Source organism: Ranitomeya imitator, chromosome 2 (assembly GCF_032444005.1).
Source record: "Ranitomeya imitator isolate aRanImi1 chromosome 2, aRanImi1.pri, whole genome shotgun sequence".
In the NCBI taxonomy this organism is placed as follows: domain Eukaryota; kingdom Metazoa; phylum Chordata; class Amphibia; order Anura; family Dendrobatidae; genus Ranitomeya; species Ranitomeya imitator.
Genome location: NC_091283.1, coordinates 24,675,688 through 24,701,277, shown reverse-complemented (window position 1 = coordinate 24,701,277; position 25,590 = coordinate 24,675,688). Strand labels below are relative to the sequence as shown.

Here is a 25,590-nt window from a genome sequence, read left to right as displayed (position 1 = left end):
TATGATGTCCACCACAGCCCCCTCAATATACAGTATGATGGCCCCCACAGACCCCTATACAGTTTCCTTTTTTTGCTTTCGCAGCTAATGGTGGGCCTACATCCATGACGGCTTTTGTTGTTCATTTTTGCACCATTTTTTTAATGAAAATAAAATTTACCAATTCGCTTTGAACTACCGTAACTTTTTGGGGTTATTCAAGTAAAAAAAACAGCAATTCTGACATGATTTTTTTTTTCACCATTGTTTCCAGTACAGTAAAAATAGTGTCCAGTAAAAAGACGGTAAGTTAATTTTTTCCCTTTAGTCAGTACAATTTTTTTTAATTACTTTTGCCCCAAAAAAAGTCTTGATGAAAAGAAAAATTGCATTTTTTTTCTTCTCCATATACTGAAACCTATCGGGGTCTTAAAGTCTGTATAGTCTTATTTAGGAGTAAGTCTAACTTGTTTTCTTTTAGAATATTTTTTTGTATTATTCAGGATGATGGGATACAAAATAAATAGATAAATCTACTGGGGTTTTTTCTTGCAGGTTTTTTATTGACTTTTTTCTGCAAGTTTTCACAATTTAAATAATAGTACATATGTGTTTATTGGTGGGCAGTTTTACCCCATTCGTTTTTTTTTTTTTTTTTTATTTTTATGAGACATATAACTTTTGCTTTTTACTTTCCTGTCCCCTTTGACGTAAGAGGGTTTTTTTTTGCGGGTCAAGTTGGTAGTTTTGAATGACAACATTCTCTTTATTGTATTGAAAAAAAAAATCTTAATGTATAAAATAATGAAAAAAAAAAAAAAAAAAAGAGCACTTCAACTGTTTTGTTGTTGTTGTTGTTGTTATTGAGGGGGTTGTGAGGAAAAAAGACCCAGCAACATAATTCTGCAGGATACTTTCATGGTTTATTTTTAATAAGTGCTGTAATCAGGGCTGCCCCTCCTCTCTCATGCCTCAGTTCTGTCATCGCTCCTTTATCTCATCTGGCGCCATTTTTTTTGCTATTTTTCGTCTGTCACACTTTTCGCGCCACATTTCTCGGTGACGTATTAGCACCACGTGACCTCGCATTCTGGAGCCCAGCAGCCATCTTTAATCCCAGTCAGGGAACAATTCAGCCCGACAGTTGGGTCTAAATGCTGCTCTTTATGCGCAAAGAAAGTGACCTCAACCGAGTTCCGAATACGTATCGTATAATCTCCATAAAAATGAAGTCCGCACGTCCAGCACTGAGCTCCCGGGCCCGAGCTGTTCCCTTACTAGTAATGGCGGCTGCAGGCTCCCAGGCTCCGCCCATCCCTGGAATCACGTGACGACCCTCCTAGCCTGCCGGCGCGCCTCGGTTTAAAGTACCAGAGTGGCCGGTGCGGGTCGGGGACGGTTCCCATAGTGATTATGTCGGCTTAGGTGACCGGAGAGCGGCGCAGTGACAGGTGAGTGCAATCTCCTCATAATCACCAATACCGCCATTCATTGCCAGGTGGTGCAGAGAGGCTGCACACGACATGTGCTGGGACTTGTAGTGCAGCAGCTCCCTCTGTCCTGTACCGGGTCACCAGATGTCGCCATGTTTGGAAATGTAGTGATAATCAGTCGGCAGACGCCATTTTCCGCGTTCTCCCTTTACGGAAAATCCGTCACAAAATCCGCAGCTGTCGTGTGTGTATTACCGTGAGGCTACGTGCACACGTTCAGGAATTCATGCAGAAAATTCCTGTGAAAATCCGGACATTTCTGCCAGATTTCCGCATGAAATCCGCATGCGTTTTTTGCGTGGTTTTGACGCGGTTTTTGCGCGGTTTTTCCCAGACACTTGCCAATGCATTAGACAGTGGGAAAACCGCGAAAAAAACGCAAAAATAATCAGCAGGTTCATTATTTTTCCGTAATGCGTTTTTCATGCAGAAAAACGCACATCATGTGCACAGAAATTGCGGATTTCATTAAAAATGATAGGATGCTTAATGTATGCAGATTATTTGCGGTTTTATAGCGTTTTTATAGCGCAAAAATGCTAAAAAACTGCAAATCATCTGCAACGTGTGCACATAGCCTAAGGTCTCTCCAGCGTAGTTTGCCCTGACGTCAGGAGCAGCGGAGTCGGTGGTCTCTTGTGTGATGGCGGAGGGTCTCTGTCGGTGTCGGCGGGAGGGGGTCTCTGTCAGTGTCGGCGGGAGGGGGTCTCTGTCCGTGTCGGCGGAGGGGGTCTCTGTCCGTGTCGGCGGAGGGGGTCTCTGTCCGTGTCGGCGGAGGGGGTCTCTGTCCGTGTCGGCGGGAGGGGGTCTCTGTCAGTGTCGGCGGGAGGGGGTCTCTGGCCGTGTCGGCGGGAGGGGGTCTCTGGCCGTGCCGGCGGGAGGGGGTCTCTGGCCGTGTCGGCGGGAGGGGGTCTCTGGCCGTGTCGGCGGGAGGGGGTCTCTGGCCGTGTCGGCGGGAGGGGGTCTCTGGCCGTGCCGGCGGGAGGGGGTCTCTGGCCGTGTCGGCGGGAGGGGGTCTCTGGCCGTGTCGGCGGGAGGGGGTCTCTGGCCGTGTCGGCGGAGGGGGTCTCTGGCCGTGTCGGCGGAGGGGGTCTCTGTCAGTGTCGGCGGGAGGGGGTCTCTGGCCGTGTCGGCGGGAGGGGGTCTCTGTCCGTGTCGGCAGAGGGGTCTCTGTCCGTGTCGGCGGAGGGGGGTCTCTGTCCGTGTCGGCGGGAGGGGGTCTCTGGCCGTGTCGGCGGGAGGGGGTCTCTGGCCGTGTCGGCGGGAGGGGGTCTCTGGCCGTGTCGGCGGGAGGGGGTCTCTGGCCGTGTCGGCGGGAGGGGGTCTCTGGCCGTGTCGGCGGAGGGGGTCTCTGGCCGTGTCGGCGGGAGGGGGTCTCTGGCCGTGTCGGCGGGAGGGGGTCTCATCTTCACCGAAAGCTATGAAAAATCCGCTGCAGAAACAGACTGTGCCCAGATCGGTCCGGAAAATCACAGAAGCAGCATCGAGGCCGCTCGGAAATTTGTGGTTTTGTTTTGTTTTTCTGTTTGATCTCAAAGATTTTAAAATGAGGGGAAACAATAAAAAAAAAAAAAAAAAAACCTGAAAGAAGTGACTGTCTGCATAAGTGTAAGGTTCCACGTTCCGGATTGCCAGCGCTTTGCACGGAGCGGAAAACTCGCGCCGCCCCCTTCTGTTCGCGCGGTGATTCCGGATGTATTCAGTGAACCCATCCGAAATCTCCGCACCCCACACGTAGGGCCCTGTAATTTACCTTACGGCGACGGAGCATCGCCGCAAGGTACACAGACATGCTGCTTTCTAAAAAGACGCGCCGCATGTCCGGAAACGCAGGGCCGCCGGATGCGTGTTCGCACGCATAGTGGAGATGCGATTTCATAAAATCCCCTCCACTATCTGTAACATCTGGGCGCTGCAGGTTGATTGCTGTGGCTCTACACTTTGGTTATTAAATCGATTGATGCCGAATACACAAAAAAAAGCATTACAAAAATGCTAAAGATTACTTCTTACATTTTTTTTTTTTTTAGGTGGGAATGAATGAGTTTTCAACGGGGTTTTACTCTCCGAGTGCTGCGGCTCCTCCCTCTTGTAATGTTGGGGCTCAGTAGTTGGGCTCTCGCTAATGATGTATTAAACAGGTTAAGTGCCTCTCTCCTCACATCGGGGCGTGAGGGTCGCTTCTGTCGCAGCTTTGATGATGGCTTCCCAGTAGCGGTGAGCGAGTGTGCTCGGATTAGGTGTTCTCGCTCGTGTCCTATTCGTGTATTTTTGGCGTGATCGGAAAAAATGTTTGCGTTGACGCTGTTGCATTTCATGTGACTGTTCGACAGCCACAACACATGCACGGACAGCCTAACAAACAGGAAATCCCTGCACGTGGTGCGGCTGCCGGACAGCCTCGAGACGTGCGGCCGCTGCGACTTGAGCATTTTTTTTCCAAGCACACTGACAATACTCGATTAGGACACGAACGTGCTCGGATAACACCTCCGAGCACGCTCATCACTGCTTGCCGGTCTTCACCCAACAATTATGACGTCTGTGACCTGTTAATAGAACAAGACGCTACATGATATCTGGCAGGTAGCCGTCACCGCCCCATCAGCAGCGGGTGCGGGATAAGGGTGACCGGTATTTTGAGGGTTTTTTCATTTCAGGCTTTGAAAACGCCGGATCTTGTCACTTCTTTTTGGAAGCGTCTCCTGACGGGAAAACTCCAAACTCCTGAAGTCTGCAAGAAACACTTCAGGGAATGGACATACTCCCCATCATGGAGCGGTTTCATTGTTTTTAACAGTGAAGTAATGTTGTGCCCAGCGGCGTCACTGTCTCGTCCTGATTCCTGGATTAACCCACAATGACAGTCTGCACATAGACCTCAGTCCTGCTACCCCATTGTCACACCTTTTATACACACATTAGTGGTGATTTTTTTTTTTTGCAGCGCGACCTGTTCATAATTTGCCATGCTAAACTACAGTCTTGCTGCGATGGTCGTCTGGATGGATCGCCGTCACTTTTTGTGTAGTATTTTTGCTTTGACGCCGCTGGTGTTTCTTTTATGTTGTAGGACGGATAAGAAGTTGTTGTCGGCCTCTGCTGAGAATCGGCGCCGATATGGGAATTCAGGGTCTACTACAATTCCTTAAAGAGGCCACCGAACCCATCAATGTGAAGAAGTACAAGGGTCAGACGGTGGCCGTGGACACCTACTGCTGGCTTCATAAAGGAGCATTTGCCTGCGCCGAGAAGCTAGCCAGAGGCGAACCCACCGATCAGTAAGTCTGTCCTCCACGTAGCTGGAGACATGGACAGGTCAAGTAAGCTGAGATAGATGGGGAGAATTTGGAGGACGGCTTCCTGGGGGGCATTTCCACCTGTGCTGAGACCCTCACCAATTACTGAAAGGAGGGGGCAAAGAAGATCAGTCGAGTGCTGCTCTTGGGCTGCTGAAGATGGGATCATAGACTTTATACTAAGCCTTTCTTCAGCTAATCCTGTGCCTCTGATCTTCTGCCTCTTGTTTCACCAATTACTAGGGGGTCTCTGCACCCAGACCCTCACTGATCAAAAGTTTTATTTCAGGGATTTATTAGTTTGATTTTATGGGGGCCTAGAGTTACAGACCTACAAGAAAAGTCACAGCTGTTACTCACCCTCGCTGGTTTCACCGCTTCCTCTCTGCCATCACTCCTCTCTTTGATGGGCTGGAGCAGTTACACCTTGTCTGCAGAAAGTGTCACCGCTGCAGCCAGTCACTTCAATGATATTGATGTAGATGGCACAAGCTGCTGAGCTCAGTGATTGGCTGAAGCGGTCGTGAGCTCTGTAGTCTTGATTTCACTGGAGCAGTGGTGGACCAGGGAAGGGCGAGTAACAGCTGCACATATTTCTCCTGATACTGTTTAGACGTTGGTGTAAAATCCTCCAGCCATGGTAAATGTGAACGGGGGGCAGCAGAAATCGGAGTCTGGTGCACTGATGCAGCCAGATATATTTTTTCTGAAATGCTGTGGCGGCTTCGAGAAAATATGGTTTGAAGATCTGGTCAGGACCATTGGAAAAGACTTGTCTGAATGCTCCTGGTGATTGACAGGTCTCTCTCTTAGTACATTCATGGGAGAGCGGTCAGTCACTTGGAGCAGCGCTAGGAGAAGCTATGAATCGCCGGCACTTTATAGAGAAATGTGTACCTGGCTGTTCTGATTCTGCTGTCTATGGTTTGGGGAGCATGAATTGACTGACAGGTGATCGTCCACTACTAGTACAACCCCTTCTCGATCTAAATGTTTGGCCCAATGATCCCCTGGTTCCCCAGCTGGTTTCAGGGATGACATGTCACCTAGAACCGTGACCCTTTCATCCAATGGACCAGCCTGGTAAAGCCAAATATACATATTGTTTTTATTTTGGACGATCAGATACTGGAAACCACGATTTGCTACTGAAAATGTTTGCAGCATATCCATCCTGTGTGAACGCGCCCCAATAATGATCTCCCGTTATTTCAGGTATGTCACCTACTGCATGAAGTTTGTGCACATGCTCCTGGCACACGGGGTCCGGCCCATACTAGTGTTTGATGGATGCACCTTACCCTCCAAGAAAGATGTTGAGAAGACGAGACGGGAGTAAGTTACCTCCAAGATGGAGAGAAAATATTTGTCTCTGGTTATGTCTAAGCTGTTGGGGATTTGGTACTTTTTATGTGGGGAATATTGCCGCCTGTAGATAAGTTACTATTATTATTATAGCTCCATTTATTACATTTAAAGGGAACCTGTCACCCCGTTTTTTCAGATTGAGATATAAATACTGTTAAATAGGGCCTGCGCTGTGCGTTACTATAGTGTATGTAGTGTACCCTGATTCCCCACCTATGCTGAGAAATACATTACCAAAGTCGCCGTTTTCGCCTGTCAATCAGGCTGGTCTGGTCAGGTGGGCGTGGTGAATCGCTGTTTCTTCCCCAGCTTTCCATTGGTGGCGTAGTGGTGTGCGCATGTCCAAGTTCCGAATTCCCTGCGCGCACGTGAAGAAACAGCGCGCGATCTGCGCTGTTATCCCTTTCATCGGTGGGGGCGGCCATCTTCCTGGGGCCGCGCGTGCGCAGATGGAGTGCTCTGCTGCACGGGGCTTCAGGAAAATGGCCGCGGGATGCCGCGCGTGCGCAGAAAAGATCGCGGCGGCCATTTTCCCAAAGCAGAGATGCAAACTCGGCTTTGGGAAAATGGCCGCCGCGATCTCTTCTGCGCACGCGCGGCATCCCGCGGCCATTTTCCTGAAGCTCCGTGCAGCAGAGCACTCCATCTGCGCACGCGCGGCCCCAGGAAGATGGCCGCCCCCACCGATGAAAGGGATAACAGCGCAGATCGCGCGCTGTTTCTTCACGTGCGCGCAGGGAATTCGGAACTTGGACATGCGCACACCACTACGCCACCAACGGAAAGCTGGGGAAGAAAAGAGCGATGTCACCACGCCCACCTGACCTGACCAGCCTGATTGACAGGCGAAAACGGCGACTTTGGTAATGTATTTCTCAGCATAGGTGGGGAATCAGGGTACACTACATACACTATAGTAACGCACAGCACAGGCCCTATTTAACAGTATTTATATCTCAATCTGAAAAAACGGGGTGACAGGTTCCCTTTAAAAAGGGGTTCACCAAATAAAAAAACAAGTACAATAATCTTAAATAATACAGGTCACCGGCTGGTACAGGAGAGAGGCCCCTGCCCGCGAGGCTCACAGTCACCTGTGTCATAGGTTGGATCCGGCACAGCACCGCGGCTTCAGTTCTTACCCGACTGTGGGAAAAGTCTTATAAATATCATGTCTGTTTTTTACAGAGATATTTTGCAGGTGTCTTTTATTTATTTTTTTGTACTCTTACAGGAAACCTAACAATATCCTTCTTGCAGGAAGAGGAAGCTGAATATGCAAAAGGGGAAGCAGCTCCTGAGAGAAGGCAAGGTGTCCGAGGCCAGAGACTGCTTCTCGCGTGCCGTTAACATCACGTCAGAGATGGCTCATGCCGTTATCACAGTGAGTCCCGGTGCCGATCGCCGCTGTGCCTGCTCATAGCCTTGTTCTTCATCATGGGCGTTGCAGGGAAAAATTACCGGGTTTTTCCATGACAAAAAAATGAAAGAAAGAAAACAAAAACACCAACTTTCCCCATTAACATATGGAAATAATAATTTAAAAAAATCATATATGGTATTGATGGAATTGATGTGTCCGCAATGCATTTTCTATGATAAATCCCATCAAGCATTGCTGTTTTTCCCTCGCAGAGGAGGGACTCTCATTTATTAGACATTTTCGGCATATGCATTGGATATGTCGTAAATGTGTCACATGAGACAACGCCTTTAAGGCCGTCCATTATCTATATATATATATAATCGTCTAAGGGGTACTTCCGTCTGTTTGTCTGTCTGTCACGGAAATCCCGCGTCGCTGATTGGTGGCGGCCGCGACCAATCAGCGACTGGCACAGTTCCGCCGCGAATTCGCCGCTCCCTACTCTTAGTGCCCCCTCCAGTCAGCGCTCACGCAGGGTTAATGGCTGCGTTACACCGCGTTATGTCATGGTGTAACGCAGTCCGTTAACGCTGCTATTAACCCTGTGTGACCAACTTTTTACTATTGATGCTGCCTATGCAGCATCAATAGTAAAAAGATCTAATGTTAAAAATAATAAAAAAAAAAAAATCATCATATACTCACCTTCTGGCGCCTTTCCCGCTCCTTGCGACGCTCCGGGCCATGCATTGCGGTCTCACGAGATGATGACGTAGTGGTCTCGCGAGACCGCTACGTCATCATTTCGCGAGACTGCAATGCATTCTTGGGACCGCAGCGTCGCGAGGAGCATCGCTAAACACCTTGCCTGGATCCGGGGGCCGACGGAAGGTGAGTATATAAGTATTTTTTATTTTAATTATTTTTTTAACAGGGATATGGTGCCTACATTGCTATATACTACGTGGGGTGTATTATATACTGCGTAAGCTGTGTTATATACTACGTCTCTGTGCTATATACTACTTGGGCTGTGCGATATACTACATCGCTGTGCTATATACTATGTGGGCTGTGTTATATACTACGTCTCCGTGCTGTATACTACGTGGGCTGTGCTATATACATAATCACTGTGCTATATACTACGTGGGCTGTGCAATATACTGCGTGAGCTGTGCTATGTACTTCGTGGCTGTGTTATATACTACGTGGGCTGTGCTATATACTATGTGGCTGTGCTATATACTATGTAGCTGTGCAATATACATGGCTGAGCAATATACTACGTGGCTGAGCAATATACCACGTGGCTGTGTTATATACTGCGTCTGTGCTATATACTATGTAGCTGTGCAATATATTACGTGGCTGTGCTATATACTTTGTGAGCTGTGCTATATACTGCGTGAGCTGTGCTATATACTACATGGGCTGTGTTATACTACATAGATGTGTTATACTACTTGGCTGTGTTATATACTACGTGAACTGTTATATACTGTGAGCTGTGCTATATACTATGTGGCTGTGCTATATACTATGTGGCTGTGCTATATACTACGTGGCTGTGCTCTATACTACGTGGCTGTGTTATGCGCTGCGTGGGCTGTGTTATGCGCTGCGTGGGCTGTGTTATGCGCTGCGTGGGCTGTGTTATGCGCTGCGTGGGCTGTGTTATGCGCTGCGTGGGCTGTGTTATGCGCTGCGTGGGCTGTGTTATGCGCTGCGTGGGCTGTGTTATGCGCTGCGTGGGCTGTGTTATGCGCTGCGTGGGCTGTGTTATGCGCTGCGTGGGCTGTGTTATGCTCTGCGTGGGCTGTTATGCTCTGCGTGGGCTGTGTTAGGCGCTGCGTGGGCTGTGTTAGGCGCTGCGTGGGCTGTGTTAGGCGCTGCGTGGGCTGTGTTAGGCGCTGCGTGGGCTGTGTTAGGCGCTGCGTGGGCTGTTAGGCGCTGCGTGGGCTGTGTTAGGCGCTGCGTGGGCTGTGTTAGGCGCTGCGTGGGCTGTGTTATGCGCTGCGTGGGCTGTGTTATGCGCTGCGTGGGCTGTGTTATGCGCTGCGTGGGCTGTGTTATGCGCTGCGTGGGCTGTGTTATGCGCTGCGTGGGCTGTGTTAGGCGCTGCGTGGGCTGTTAGGCGCTGCGTGGGCTGTGTTAGGCGCTGCGTGGGCTGTGTTATGCGCTGCGTGGGCTGTGTTATGCGCTGCGTGGGCTGTGTTATGCGCTGCGTGGGCTGTGTTATGCGCTGCGTGGGCTGTGTTATGCGCTGCGTGGGCTGTGTTATGCGCTGCGTGGGCTGTGTTATGCGCTGCGTGGGCTGTGTTATGCGCTGCGTGGGCTGTGTTATGCGCTGCGTGGGCTGTGTTATGCTCTGCGTGGGCTGTTATGCTCTGCGTGGGCTGTGTTAGGCGCTGCGTGGGCTGTGTTAGGCGCTGCGTGGGCTGTGTTAGGCGCTGCGTGGGCTGTGTTAGGCGCTGCGTGGGCTGTGTTAGGCGCTGCGTGGGCTGTTAGGCGCTGCGTGGGCTGTGTTAGGCGCTGCGTGGGCTGTGTTAGGCGCTGCGTGGGCTGTGTTAGGCGCTGCGTGGGCTGTGTTAGGCGCTGCGTGGGCTGTGTTAGGCGCTGCGTGGGCTGTGCTATATGGGCTGTGTTATATGCTACTTGGCTGTCGTATATTTCTCTGCTGTATCTGTGCATCATGAATCGTGGTATGTGTTTAAAGAGGGGGCCCACTGAGACTCTTTTGCTCTCAAAAACCTGGAGCCGACCCTGGCTTCATTGATTGGTCACGCCTGGCGTGACCAATCAGCGACAGGCGCAGTCTGGCCGCGAATTGGCGCGGGATTTGAACCACGCTTCGCTAATTGGTCGCGCCCGGCCGGCCGAATCCTGTGTATTCATTGCATTATTCTGAAAACTTCATAAATTAACTACATACATGCGTTAGAATCGGGCCACCATCTAGTTTATAATATTTGCGGTATCTGTGTTGTATATGAGCTCTTTGTTTTTTTCCGCTGTCCTAGGCGGCGCGCTCTGAAGGCATTGACTGTATCGTCGCTCCCTATGAGGCGGATTCCCAGCTGGCCTACCTAAACAAAAACGGATTTGCTCAGGCGATTGTTACCGAAGACTCCGACCTTCTTGCTTTTGGTTGTAAAACGGTGAGGATTCCTATTGTGTGTTTTTTTGTTTTTTTTTATTGTGTCGGTACATGTCCGATAATCCAATATTTATTATATCCTCATTATTAAAAAGTCATAAAAAGGAATCTGAGGTCAGGACAGACAACTTTAGTAAGATGAAGGATCTCCGTATGCAGTCACGTCTCGCCTTATGTGCATCTGCAATGAGGGTGAAGCCCCCCGGGGGTTTCTCTAAGAATAATTTATAGATACTGGTAAGGAAATGCCGGTGCTGAATCAAACTGTAACCCCTTCATGACGCAGGCTGTAATATTGCATCCTAAAGTCTATGTATGTATAGGGCAGGCTCAAGGAGCAGCAGCGACTGACGAGAGCTCTGTTCTCTGTTTAACCAGTTAAATGCTGCTATCGTGTCTTCTCATTGCCAGTGTCTGCAGGGATAACAGGGCCACTACATTTTTTTTTTTATTTTGGGGCCCCGACCAATCCTGGGAATGAGACTTTGAAATGTATCAGTGGTCGTGCATACATTGGCTGACTGTGGCACTCGGCTATCTACGACAGTCCTGTAGACAATGAATGAAGTGGAGATGCGCATGCCACAGTTTAACAGGCTCCTGTTCCCGAGTTTGGTGGGGGTCTCAGAAGTCGGACCCCTAGCAACCAGGAAGTTATCACCCTGTTGCTACGTGATAACCATCAATGATGTGAATATGGCTTTAAACATGTGATCATTAATCTCTGTCCTGTTTCTCCAGGTGATCCTGAAAATGGACAAATTTGGAAATGGTTTAGAAATTGATCAAGACAGATTCGGGATGTGTAAGCATCTGGGCGATGTGTTCACGCAGGAGAAGTTTCGTTACATGTGCATCCTGTCTGGCTGTGACTACCTGCCTTCTATCCATGGTATTGGTTTAGCCAAAGCGAGTAAACTCCTGAAAATCGCCAATAATCCCGACATCACTCAGGTAATCGCCTCGGTTATCATCGCCTGCGCTCCATCTGTTGCAGGTTTTGTGTCAGACATGATGTTTGTTTGCTTGATTGAATGGTTTTTTTTTTTTAAGGTTATTAAGAAGATCGGACAGTATCTGAAATCGAACATTACAGTACCCGATGACTACATCGAGGGGTTTATCCGTGCCGATAACACGTTTCTGTATCAGCTGGTCTTTGATCCTGTAAAAAGAAAACTGGTCCCGTTAAATCCTTATGAGAATGGGATAAACCCAAAAGAATTAACCTACGCTGGACCGTATCCTTCTTATTATTGCACAGAAAGCTCCACACTTCAGTGTCATAAAAGACATCATGCATTCTGCTCCAGACACATCCAAAGCTGCAGAGACACTTTTGTGGATTATAAGTGCATGACGTGATGGGACGCCATATGTGGTTTAGATGTGAATAGAGGAGAAAGTTTCAGGAGTCTGCTCAAATAAAAGTTCGATCTATCAAAATACCCATATGGTAAAATCTGTACAGTAAAAAAAAAAGTTTAATCACCAGAATTGCGAGTTTTTCATCACAGCACCACCCACAAAATTGCAATAAGCACATTCTATGTGGTCCAAAATGGAAGCAATAAAAAAAAAATCAGCTCTGCACACAAAAGCTAGAAAACTTTACGGGTCTCATAAAATGGCGACATAAAGCAAATATCAGAAACGAGTAAAATAAAAATATATTTTAAAACTTAATTACGGTAATAAAGAAACCTATACAAGTTAAGAATCTCTGTAATGATGCTGCCAAGACAATTTTTACTTCATAATGAACGCTGCAAAATCAAAGCCAAAAAACCTGAGTGAATTGCGTTTTTTTTTTCTCTGTTTATATCATAACTGGACTTTTTTCTTTCTTGTTTTTAGTACATTATATGGTAAGATGAGTGGGGTTTTCTATATCGCTTCATTGGGGTGTTTTACAAAGATGACAACTTGTTCTGCAAAAAAACAATCCTTTGTACGGTGATGTTGACAGAAAAATAAAGAAGCTATGGCTCTTGGAAGAAGGGGAGGAAAAAAATATCGAAAATTGCCGGTTTATGATGGGTCTACAACACACATGGGTCTTCGGGAAAGGTGGTCTTTACAGTCAGTTTTGTGAATTCCATGTGAATGGAGTCTCTGGCCGGCTCTTCGTCTGCTCCCTGTGTGGTGTCGTGCGCATGTTCCACTAGATGAGAAATCCCCGTTATTACTTCAGTCCTGTATGATAAGAAGCTTTGTGCATGGAGCGCAGTTTGTTGGTACGAGGCTCATGTGATTACTTTTGTGTTTGGATGGGTCTGTTCTTTTTTTTTTTTTTTTTTTTTCCCTTAACATAAATTAGTAACCTGGGGGATTCGGTTGGTTATCAAATTGCTCTTGGAAACATAGACGTCAACTCAATGGAAAAAACGGACGACTATGACCCTGATGTTCCACAGGTGAGAGGTGTGAACGGCGTCACAATCAGCTATGGTGCTAGGTAATGGAAGCTGTTGGAGGGATTCTCCATCCTTCTGGGCTCCACTGTGATATTGCTAAAGTGATGGCCACTGGTGACATTTTTAAGTTTGGGGCTTCACTAACTTCTAAACTTGGAAGCCATTTCCGCACTCCTCTGATTATCTACATCACCCAAAAAATCCGGACCTAAAGGGGTCTTTCCAAAATCATCACTTGTCTTATGTGGCTGGGTGATCAAGCGTCTGATCTCCAGGGTCGCACTGCTTGGATCCTTTTCAATCAAAAGAACCAGGTTTCCCGTTTGAAGGGATCTACAGTCGCCCGTGCGCTTCTATTAAAGGGCTATTACCATCATGTACATTTATGGCCCTTCCATGGGAACGTTCTCGCCTCTGGGCCCTATGACTTCTGTTTGATTCCTCACATTGCTGTATAATTGTCCTGTTTTGTTTTATCTTGAAAATTTGCTTTGTGTGTTTTTTTTTTTTTTTTATTCTTCCTGTCTCTTAGGTTTCTAAGCGCAGCAGTCAGAGCTGGAGCAACCGGACCGCAATACAACCCTGCAGCATCTGGCAGAGGAATTATACCCACAGCGGGAAAAGTGAGGAGAAGCCAAAAGCAGAGGACAAATCCAAGCTCAGAGGGTTAATATTACCCAGTAACAAAAACCAAGTGAAACGACCTCATGAAGGTAAATCGCGGGCCGGAGACAAAAACTTAGATTAAGTAGAGATGAGTACCGTATATACTCGAGTATAAGCCGAGATTTTCAGCCCAAAATTTTGGGCTGAAAGTGCCCCTCTCGGCTTATACTCGAGTCACGGTCGGCGGGTGAGGGGGAGAGGGCGCTGAGGCATACTTACCTAGTCCCGGCGATCCTGACGCTCCCCCTGCCTGTCACACGGTCTTCGGTGCTGCAGTTCTTCCCCTCTTCAGCGGTCACGTGGGACCGCACATTAGAGAAATGAATACGCGGCTCCACTTCCCATAGGGGTGGAGCCGCATATTCATGTCTCTAATCAGCGGTGCCGGTGACCGCTGATAGAGGAAGAGGCTGCGGCACCGAAGACCGTGTGACAGGCAGAGGGAGCAGAACGCCAGGAGCAGGTAAGTATGTAATATTCACCTGTCCCCGTTCCGGGCGCCGCTCCATCTTCCTGGTGCCGCTCCATCTTCCTGGTGCCGCTCCATCTTCCCGGCGTCTCTCCGCTCTGACTGTGCAGGTCAGAGGGCGCGATGACGCATATAGTGTGCGCGGCGCCCTCTGCCTGATCAGTCAGTGCGGAGAGACGCCGGGACCGGACGCCGGGAGCTGCAAGCAAGAGAGGTGAGTATGGCGTTTTTTTTTTTTTATTGCAGCAGCAGCAATGGCACAGCTTTCTATGGTACATCAATGGGGCAATATTGAACGGCGCAGAGCACTATATGGCAGCTATGGGGCAATAATGAACGGTGCAGAGCACTATATGGCAGCTATGGGGCAATAATGAACGGTGCAGAGCACTATATGGCAGCTATGGGGCAATAATGAACGGTGGAGAGCACTATATGACACAGCTATGGGGCAATAATGAACGGTGCAGAGCACTATATGGCACATCTATGGGGCAATAATGAACGGCGCAGAGCACTATATGGCAGAGCTATGGGGCAATAATGAACGGTGCAGAGCACTATATGGCACATCTATGGGGCAATAATGAACGGTGCAGAGCAAGTCTAAAGTCCACTTTAAGGGAGGATATTAGCGAAGGAAATGAGGATGTCGAGTCCATATGGGTCGAAATTCATGGAGGGAAAAATGGTAACAAAATTCTCATTGGGGTCTGTTACAAACCCCCAAATATAACAGAAACCATGGAAAGTCTACTTCTAAAGCAGATAGATGAAGCTGCAACCCATAATGAGGTCCTGGTTATGGGGGACTTTAACTACCCGGATATTAACTGGGAAACAGAAACCTGTGAAACCCATAAAGGCAACAGGTTTCTGCTAATAACCAAGAAAAATTATCTTTCACAATTGGTGCAGAATCCAACCAGAGGAGCAGCACTTTTAGACCTAATACTATCTAATAGACCTGACAGAATAACAAATCTGCAGGTGGTCGGGCATCTAGGAAATAGCGACCACAATATTGTACAGTTTCACCTGTCTTTCACTAGGGGGACTTGTCAGGGAGTCACAAAAACTGTGAACTTTAGGAAGGCAAAGTTTGACCAGCTTAGAGATGCCCTTAATCTGGTAGACTGGGACAATATCCTCAGAAATAAGAATACAGATAATAAATGGGAAATGTTTAAGAACATCCTAAATAGGCAGTGTAAGCGGTTTATACCTTGTGGGAATAAAAGGACTAGAAATAGGAAAAACCCAATGTGGCTAAACAAAGAAGTAAGACAGGCAATTAACAGTAAAAAGAAAGCATTTGCACTACTAAAGCAGGATGGCACCATTGAAGCTCTAAAAAACTATAGGGAGAAAAATACTTTATCTAAATTAACTAATTAAAGCTGCCAAAAAGGAAACAGAGAAGCACATTGCTAAGGAGAGTAAAACTAATCCCAAACTGTTCTTCAACTATATCAATAGTAAAAGAATAAAAACTGAAAATGTAGGCCCCTTAAAAAATAGTGAGGAAAGAATGGTTGTAGATGACGAGGAAAAAGCTAACATATTAAACACCTTCTTCTCCACGGTATTCATGGTGGAAAATGAAATGCTAGGTGAAATCCCAAGAAACAATGAAAACCCTATATTAAGGGTCACCAATCTAACCCAAGAAGAGGTGCGAAACCGGCTAAATAAGATTAAAATAGATAAATCTCCGGGTCCGGATGGCATACACCCACGAGTACTAAGGGAACTAAGTAATGTAATAGATAAACCATTATTTCTTATTTTTAGTGACTCTATAGCGACAGGGTCTGTTCCGCAGGATTGGCGCATAGCAAATGTGGTGCCAATATTCAAAAAGGGCTCTAAAAGTGAACCTGGAAATTATAGGCCAGTAAGTCTAACCTCTATTGTTGGTAAAATATTTGAAGGGTTTCTGAGGGATGTTATTCTGGATTATCTCAATGAGAATAACTGTTTAACTCCATATCAGCATGGGTTTATGAGAAATCGCTCCTGTCAAACCAATCTAATCAGTTTTTATGAAGAGGTAAGCTATAGGCTGGACCACGGTGAGTCATTGGACGTGGTATATCTCGATTTTTCCAAAGCGTTTGATACCGTGTCGCACAAGAGGTTGGTACACAAAATGAGAATGCTTGGTCTGGGGGAAAATGTGTGTAAATGGGTTAGTAACTGGCTTAGTGATAGAAAGCAGAGGGTGGTTATAAATGGTATAGTCTCTAACTGGGTCGCTGTGACCAGTGGGGTACCGCAGGGGTCAGTATTGGGACCTGTTCTCTTCAACATATTCATTAATGATCTGGTAGAAGGTTTACACAGTAAAATATCGATATTTGCAGATGATACAAAACTATGTAAAGCAGTTAATACAAGAGAAGATAGTATTCTGCTACAGATGGATCTGGATAAGTTGGAAACTTGGGCTGAAAGGTGGCAGATGAGGTTTAACAATGATAAATGTAAGGTTATACACATGGGAAGAAGGAATCAATATCACCATTACACACTGAATGGGAAACCACTGGGTAAATCTGACAGGGAGAAGGACTTGGGGATCCTAGTTAATGATAAACTTACCTGGAGCAGCCAGTGCCAGGCAGCAGCTGCCAAGGCAAACAGGATCATGGGGTGCATTAAAAGAGGTCTGGATACACATGATGAGAGCATTATACTGCCTCTGTACAAATCGCTAGTTAGACCGCACATTGAGTACTGTGTCCAGTTTTGGGCACCGGTGCTCAGGAAGGATATAATGGAACTAGAGAGAGTACAAAGGAGGGCAACAAAATTAATAAAGGGGATGGGAGAACTACAATACCCAGATAGATTAGCGAAATTAGGATTATTTAGTCTAGAAAAAAGACGACTGAGGGGCGATCTAATAACCATGTATAAGTATATAAGGGGACAATACAAATATCTCGCTGAGGATCTGTTTATACCAAGGAAGGTGACGGGCACAAGGGGGCATTCTTTGCGTCTGGAGGAGAGAAGGTTTTTCCACCAACATAGAAGAGGATTCTTTACTGTTAGGGCAGTGAGAATCTGGAATTGCTTGCCTGAGGAGGTGGTGATGGCGAACTCAGTCGAGGGGTTCAAGAGAGGCCTGGATGTCTTCCTGGAGCAGAACAATATTGTATCATACAATTATTAGGTTCTGTAGAAGGACGTAGATCTGGGGATTTATTATGATGGAATATAGGCTGAACTGGATGGACAAATGTCTTTTTTCGGCCTTACTAACTATGTTACTATGTTACTATATGGCACAGCTTTATATGGCACATCTATGGGGCAATAATGAACGGTATGGAGCATCTATTTTTATTTTTGAAATTCACCGGTAGCTGCTGCATTTCCTACCCTAGGCTTATACTCGAGTCAATAAGTTTTCCCAGTTTTTTTGTGGCAAAATTAGGGGGGTCGGCTTATACTCGGGTCGGCTTATAAACGAGTATATACGGTAAATAAATCCACAGGACCGTGATCCAGCTGTCATGTCAGTAGTCCGTGGCTGCCGGACAAGAGCCCTTCCAGGCGTCTCCTACCTGCCGGATCCCCGGTGCCGCCTATGAGCCCGGCACAATGTCATAGTTTGGGCTTTTTGCCCACATGATGTTGTCTGCTGATAAGAGAAGGCGCTGGGATTCTTGCAGGTAGGAGACTGTTTGCAGAGTTTCAGCAACTCCAGAATTGTAGGTGCAGAATGGTAAAACAAAATCAGCTTCTCCCAATCATGGACACTATTAGCCCTGTATTGAACGAAATGTCAGTACAACTCCTATTGAAACTTTTACAGCTTTAATTCCTGCACCAGTGATCGTAACTCCTCATCCAATTGTCTTCTAGGTGGGACATCCGAGTCCGATCTCCTCAGCCAGTATTCGTTTTCCCAGAATAAGAAACCAAAAGTAGAAAGTGAAGATAATGTAGCGAAGCTGAAGCCCTCCCGTCTGAGCGCCTTACAACCATTAGATGATGGCGCAGATTCTCGCCCCAAGGTCAGGAATAAGTTCGCTGCGCTTTCCCAAAGGAAAAATGAAGCGTGCGGATCAATCTCTGCTCCCGGAACCAGAAGTCGGTGAGTGGATCAGATTTTTTTTCTTTTAATAGGACATTATAGGGATTGCAACCTCTAATGGAAATGTCGTGGACACATGTAGAAAATCTAATATTTACTGCCAGGAATTTTTAAAAAGGAACGAGCAGTACATATTACCTGGCAAAATGTATGTATAATCCCTGCCTACCGCACCAGCATCTCCGCGGGTCCTAACATGAGCGGTTCTCGATGAATGTTCCCTTTTACATTGCCATAAACACAAAGCTCATTTATAACATAAAGAACTAAAGCTTAAAGCGTGACTGCACTTTCAGAAAAACATTTGATGTTGTCAGAGACCTGTAAGAATTTTTCATTCATGCGTTTGTGGTGCAAAATTCCCCGCTGATCGGTAAAGCGAACTGGCAGAAGTGCTCGATTCAGCACATTAATCGTCCAAGACCAAAGACTGACGCCATTGTCTTTCTATTGAGCCTTTCTACGGTCTCGGAGGAGCGCGGCACTCTGCCGGCCATTCCAGCTGCTTCGCTTTATCAGTATCTCAACTCCCGGATCCCACAGATCACATGTGCTGACGCCACAGTTAGGACTCATTCACATGCCAGTTTTACGTGTACGAGTGCCATCTGTGTCTTTCATGGATAACACTCATACCTGTGATAGTCTTTTGTGGACCGATTGGTGGAAGAAATGCCACATTAAAAAAGCAGTAAACCACCAGTATATGGCGCATATACACCACTACACCAGAGAAGTTTTTTTAGATTAAAATTATATTCTTTAATTAGACAAATAAGTAAGCGCAAAACAAGTAAAAACAACAATCATTTAGATTATTCATGTACAAACAGAGCTATTCAAATTAGGCCACAGGTGCCAAGATGTAAAATTGCTACAGATAAGACAAAAACCATGGGTCTAGGTAATGTCTAGTAATCAGTAATATCCCCGATCACAGTATCAGATCCACTTAAAGTGCCTGGTGCATAAAACATATATATAGAGATGACCAATTCCAAAGTGGAGGGAGATAATACTATAAACCATAGAGATTTCTCCTAGTTCTTCAGTCAATGACCTTCCATAAAGAACTCCCTACCTACAGCACTAGGGGGACATGTATACTCTAAATAGTCTTACCCATGTTAGTGTCCATCAGCAGCCACGCGCCCCGACGTGCGTTTCGCAATGGCTTCCTTGGGGGGGAAGGGGGCAGGATGGTATAAACTATCCCCATTGTCTTCTCTAAATAGTCCATGATCCTCTGTGATTGGTGGCGCATGTGGCACATTAAAAAAGCAAAAGCAACCAGAAGAAATGTTTGTGTGGGGTCCAATTAGGTTTACACCAACATACAAACCTACCCCCCCCCCCCACACCCACAAAATATAACTTTCATTTAGTTACACCTTAAACATAAATCTAGAAAAACACTCAAAAAGGTTATAAAGTGAAATGGGCCCGATGATGGGGATGATCAGGACCAAACAACTCCACAAGGAGGGTTGGGCAAAAAATGGACTATTTGTCCCTTGTGAAGCCTAATTCATACTTACCTAACCACAGAGGTTGGCAGCCTAATATGCGCGATGGCGCTCCCGCTGACCTGCAGATCAGACGCCGCCATGTCCAGAGTGACAGGTTCCCACCTCTTGTCTATTTGACTATTTATATTCTTCCACTTAGTTTTTTTTTTTTAAACCTACAAGAGAAAAAAGTAAACAAAAACCCTGATGTAACTAAGTAAAAAAGCAAAAGTGCATTTAAATAACAGAGTTTTTAGTAATACTGTTTTTTGATCAAAAAATAGCACAAAAGCCATCCCACCTCGTCACGGTAACTCTGATCGGGACAGTCCTACACTGTGTAGGACCGTCCTGATCAGAGTTACCTTGATGTGGTGGGATGGCTTTTGTGCTATTTTTTTATCAAAAAACAGTATTACTAAAAACTCTGTGTTATTTAAATGCACTTTTGCTTTTTTACTTGGTTACATCAGGGTTTTCGTTTACTTTTTTCTCTTGTAGGTTTCAATGTTTTGTGGCCAATGTGAACATGCGTTTGACCTCTGCATATGTGTACCAACTCAGTTTAAGCTCAATTTTGTGTTTTTTTTTTTTTTTGTTTTGTTTTCTCACTTAGTTTTTTTTGCAAACCTTCTGATCTGATGTCTGAGTCTGTGGATGGCGTCAAAAAAGATTGGCAGAGAATCTCTGATTGTGGGGCGTCGGGTGAAGGATCCCCGGCCATGGAAACGACAGAAGATGGCAGTGAACAGACTCCATCTCCTGAGCCTAAAACCAGCGACGACGTGACGTCTCCCTCTCCGCTCCGCAACACAAGGAACTGTTTTAGTTGGTCAGGAAGCCTGAAGAAAAGCAGCAGCAAACCGCAGCCGCTCTCTCCATCCCTGCTCTCCCTCACTTGCTTCCAGAGGACTAAACATCACTCAGGGATGGAAAATGGGAAGACTGAGAATCACGGGGGCAGCGGTGACCCCAGCCCCGTCCTGACCTCCTCAGAGAATAAAAGTAAATTGGTCACGAACGAAATTGAAGACTCCGGCTCAGAGGTGAGAACAAGACTCCACATTTACTTCTCTTTTATACGTCTGATGACACCCGGCACCTTACTGTCGTCTCTGCGATCGGGAAAGTGAAAATTCTTACCCTGATTTAGCTTTTAGCAGTTCATATTTAGCTTTGTGATCAGAGTTGGCTGTCGGATATGAGTGGATTCTTCACTGATAAGGCCGATGTGCTCTATTACCATCTTCTGTCATCCTAGCGACCATGTGATCGCCTCGTGTGGGGGGGAGCAGACGCTTCTGGGTTTTATCAGGCCCCGATCAGCTTAGTGGTGGACTTGGGAGGCTGAATTCTCCCTGTAACCCGGGCTAATGTGCCATCCACAGCTACAGGTGAATCCGGCCGTACACCAAAATACAAAAAGAACTGGAGCTTTTTTGAACCTGTAAAGGGAAGGGTTAATCAATCTTCTTTTTAGAAAAGTGCCTGACCCCCAACTGTGTCAGTAACTGGTCGTACTTCACATGGTCGCGCCATTTCCCCCCCGTTTCTGACCAGGCGCTCTTTCAGTTGTTTTTTTTTTTTTTGGAAGAGCTCTAAAGTGTTTCCACGTTTAAATATTAAACTAATATTTTGTCTCCTTTTTCAGATATGTGGGACTTAATTTTGGTGTCTTTTTTTTAAGATGCTTTTTAAAAAAGGAAAAAAAAAATTAAACGCGCGTCTGTTATTCACATTTTGTGTATCCTATTATATAAGACCAAGAAAATACACTGTAAATTGTTTACTCTGTCGCCTCATTTGGGGACACAGGACCATGGGTGTTATGCTGCTGTCCCCTAGGAGGCGACACTATGCATAATCTGAAAAAGATTAACCGCATTGTAAATTGTGTTTTTAGTAATTGGTGTACTGTATTCGTATGATATTGTGTCACCGAGACTGACCGATTCTGATGAATCCCCAGGACCTGGACAAGACGGAGGAATCGCCCTGTGAATTTAGATTGCAGCTGTCTCCGACGCTTCGCACGGGTTTTCCTGAGACAAAGCCAATCACCAAGATTAAGGTAACGCTCTGCTGGTTCTTCAGAAGGGGACGTGGAAGTAACGAGAAAAGGATTTACCTATCCTCCCACGAACCCCTTAGAAATCGGTGCATTTTTTTTGTCTAACCCTACTTTCAAGAGCAATATCATTTTTTTTTTTACATTGTTGCAGCCGTACGAGGGTTTGTTTTTTTGCGGGGCGACTTGTAATTTTGAGCGACTACGTTCATTTTACCATGCAGTTTTTTTCCCCCCAATTTCTCAGTACGTTGTAAGTCGGGTGGATCTGAAGATAAATGTTGTTCTGTATGTAAATAAGAGGGCTTTGGTGCACATTACACCACCTATCTAGATTGGGTTCCTCCATATTTGGCTCTGCACCTGCGCACGGACACATAGCTCTCATCGCTGGCTCCGGTCTGTGCCATCTGTTCTGCAGAGGAGTGCGGCTGCAGTGTCCATGTGCAGAGCCCATGATTAATTTTCTATTAAGTCACTAAAACAGACTTGATCCCGATCCTCTTAATCTGAGCAATCCTCACCAACTGTGCATATGATTTTTTTTTTTTTCCCCACACATTTTGCTTATTATTTTCAGCCGTATGATGATTTTCGCATCCTCATCAGTAGATCTTTTTGTTACATTATTTTTCAGGTGTCCGGACTGAAACCCAGGAGTTTGGATTCACGTTCTAGTTCCAAACTGAAACCGACGGCCCCTGCAAGAGCGAGCGGCCTGAGCAGCAGAGCGAGACCTTCCCAAAACAACGAGAACCGGCCCGGGCTTCAGACCACCATCAACGACCTGTGGAAGAACTTCAGCTTTCAGAAGTAAGATGGCACAACATGTAACGCCGGCTCCTCGGCCCGCGCCTCTTCTGATGTAACACGGCCGTACTTTATTCTTTGTAGGCGGTGAAGAGCCATCATGCCGTCGCTGCTCAGCTCTGTGGCCGCTGGTTCAGAATTCTGATCTCTGTAAAGTGGCCGTCGGCTACTGGACAAACCTTTCCTAAATGCTGAAGTGCCGCAAATATAACAGCTCATCTCCTGGAGCAGCAGTGACTTGTGTCCCCTGGGGAGTCACGCCGTCACAAAAACTGCTGCAGCCGCCACTTTACGTGTCATGTAGCCTTACATGTATTTCATGGGCCCAGAATAATAGATTTTACACTATCGCAAGCTTCTTGGTCGGCACAGGAATGAAATGTAACTTTTTTTTTTTCTTTCTTTTACACAAGTTTTATTTCCACAAGAAAATAAGAGCGCACATAAGTCCTGTAATAGGGGTGTCCACATAATTTAAAAATTATCAGTGGGACAACATACCCTTCACTGGAATCTGCTGCCCGCTCCAACATTGTTGCTTTGACTGTTCCCTTCTGAACAGAAGCAATGAGGCTCCAACCAAAAGTCGCCCGATGCCTCAATACTAGCGACGGAGCAGATTCTGGTGGTAAATATCCCACTGGTAACAAAAAAAAGACTGGACGACCCCTTAAGTGTGAATATATTTTCCTTATTTACCTCTGGAGTTTACTTTGCAACTTGCATCCATGACGCAGGTGTAGTAGGGCTGCAACCTCCTCGGCTTAGATTTCCTAGTGGTCTGCCCTCGGGGGACGCTCCTTACGTTGCCAATTGTAGTAAAATAAATCTCCACCTTTATCACCTTCACTTCAAGTGCAGAATGATGTGTAAATATCGTAAAGGGTTGGCCCAGGACATTTATATTGAAGATCCTTCCTCAGGATAACTAATTTGTATGAGATTGATTCAATTGACTGTGGCCCCGATCAGCAGTTATCGGCTCCGGCGGTGGCCGGATGTGCGAAGCATACAGAGTCAGACAGCTGCCCTATACATTGTGTAGTGACCGCTCCCAGCAGTTGCCACCAATCCGTGTACATTCACTCTCTGCATATCTGGCCACTGGTAGAGATGATAAAGGCCTGAATCGTGCAGGTGCCAAGTGTCGGACCACCACCGATCGGATAGGGATGACCTATTAAGTATAGATCATGAATATCACAGACCTGCACAACCCCAATTAATTTATGTCTAGATGTAAAGGAAACTTTTTTCTAGGTTTATGGTCACTAAACCACCAGCAAGTTCCCTTTAACAAATAACTTGGAAGATGAAAACATAAAAAATCCATCCTGAGGTTTTACAGAGCTATTCACAGTTTTATGAATTGTATATATTTGTGGATTGTAAAATATACCGAACCGCTTTTGTAGAAATCGCGCAGAAAATAAATGACTTTTTACTAAGATTTTGTGTCCGTCTGCCCTGATTTAGAGAGGCTAAAAAAAAATTGTTAGTTTGCAGATGGTTTTACTCCTGTCCGGGCCCAGAGCCTCCACTTTCTCCCTGGTTTTATTACATGACAGCTTCCTCTGCACGTGACTGATGAAGGGGCTGAGACCCTCACAAAAAAGTGTCCATCCTAAATCTGCATCACTTCTAATGGTAATGGTCATACCTCTGGAAAATGCTCACAACCTTGTGATGGAGAATCTCTGCAGATCCACAAGTTCATTCCTGCTGTGCACAATTCAGGTCCGATCTCTTGTGCAGATTCTCGCAATGTGAATACGGATCTGTCATGTAGTAGATGATGAAGGATTTTGCTAGCAGTCGCCTGAGTGATGTAAAGAGGGTCACCAAGAAAACGGTGGGTATTTATTAGTGGGATCTTTATTAAGCCAAAGGCCACAGTGCTGGTCTGCAACGTGCTGGGAGTACCACCACTGGGGCTGGTCTGCGGTGACCAGATGCAGGGTCTTGTATGTTGGGCAGAAAGTTCCTGGCGGGTGGTCGTAGATGGCCGATATCAGGAATGATCGCTTCTATGATCGTGGTAGTCACTCAATTTACAAAAATAAAGGGAACACTTAAACAACAGAATATAACTCCCAAGTAAATCAAACTTCTGTGAAATCAAACTACCAACTTAGGAAGAAACACTGACTGACAATCAATTTCACATGCTGTTGTGCAAATGGAATAGACAACAGATGGAAATTATCGGCAATTATCAAGACACTCTCAATAAAGGAGCGGTTCTGCAGGTGGGGACCACAGACCACATCTTAGTACCAATGCTTTCTGGCAGATGTTTTGGTCACTTTTGAATGTTGGTTGTGCTTTCACACTCGTGGTAGCATACAACCCACACAAGTGGCTCAGGTAGTGCAGCTCATCCAGGAAGGCACATCAATGCGAGCTGTGGCAAGGTTTGCTGTGTCTGCCAGCGTAGTGTCCAAAGGCTGGAAGCGCTACCAGAAGGCAGGCCAGTACAGCAGGAGACATGGAGGGGGCTGTAGGTGGGCAATAACCCAACAGGACCGCTACCTCAGCCTTTGTGCAAGGAGGAACAGGAGGAGCACTGCCAGAGCTCTGCAAAATGACCTCCAGCAGGCCACAAATGTGCATGTGTCTGCACAAACTGTTAGAAACCGACTCCATGAGGATGGTGTGAGTGCCCGACATCCACAGATGGGGGTTGTGCTCACTGCCCAACACCGTGCAGAACGCTTGGCATTTGCCACAGAGCGCCAGGATTGGCAAATTCGCCACTGGCGCCCTTTGCTCTTCACAGATGAAAGCAGGCTCACACTGAGCACGTGACAGAGTCTGGGGACGCTGTGGAGAGTGATCTGCCTGCAACTTCCTTCAGCATGACGGGTTTGGCAGTGGGT

General features: G+C 46.4%; 1 protein-coding gene across 1 annotated transcript; it reads left to right on the top strand.

Annotated features, from left to right (window-relative positions):
* The first annotated feature begins 1,298 nt into the window (after window positions 1–1,298).
* EXO1 (exonuclease 1) lies at window positions 1,299–24,161 on the top strand. The gene is made up of 14 exons (XM_069746193.1): window positions 1,299–1,430; window positions 4,546–4,753; window positions 5,987–6,106; window positions 7,400–7,523; window positions 10,529–10,666; window positions 11,407–11,619; window positions 11,719–11,906; window positions 12,986–13,082; window positions 13,615–13,795; window positions 18,094–18,325; window positions 20,450–20,879; window positions 21,803–21,904; window positions 22,539–22,714; window positions 22,796–24,161. Exons 2-14 carry the CDS (start codon window positions 4,593–4,595, stop codon window positions 22,800–22,802), a joined length of 2,169 nt encoding a protein of 722 aa, XP_069602294.1. The 5' UTR covers window positions 1,299–1,430; window positions 4,546–4,592; the 3' UTR covers window positions 22,803–24,161.
* Window positions 24,162–25,590: the final 1,429 nt, after the last annotated feature.

What these genes read in the sequence shown, in the direction of transcription:
- EXO1 (XM_069746193.1), top strand. Translation starts at nt 4,593, where the DNA reads ATGGGAATTCAGGGTCTACTACAATTCCTTAAAGAGGCCACCGAACCC. An exon ending in TTGCTTTTGGTTGTAAAACG is followed by an intron (nt 10,667 to 11,406) that starts GTGAGGATTCCT and finishes CTGTTTCTCCAG; the next exon opens with GTGATCCTGAAAATGGACAA. An exon ending in GCTCCCGGAACCAGAAGTCG is followed by an intron (nt 18,326 to 20,449) that starts GTGAGTGGATCA and finishes TTTCTCACTTAG; the next exon opens with TTTTTTTTGCAAACCTTCTG.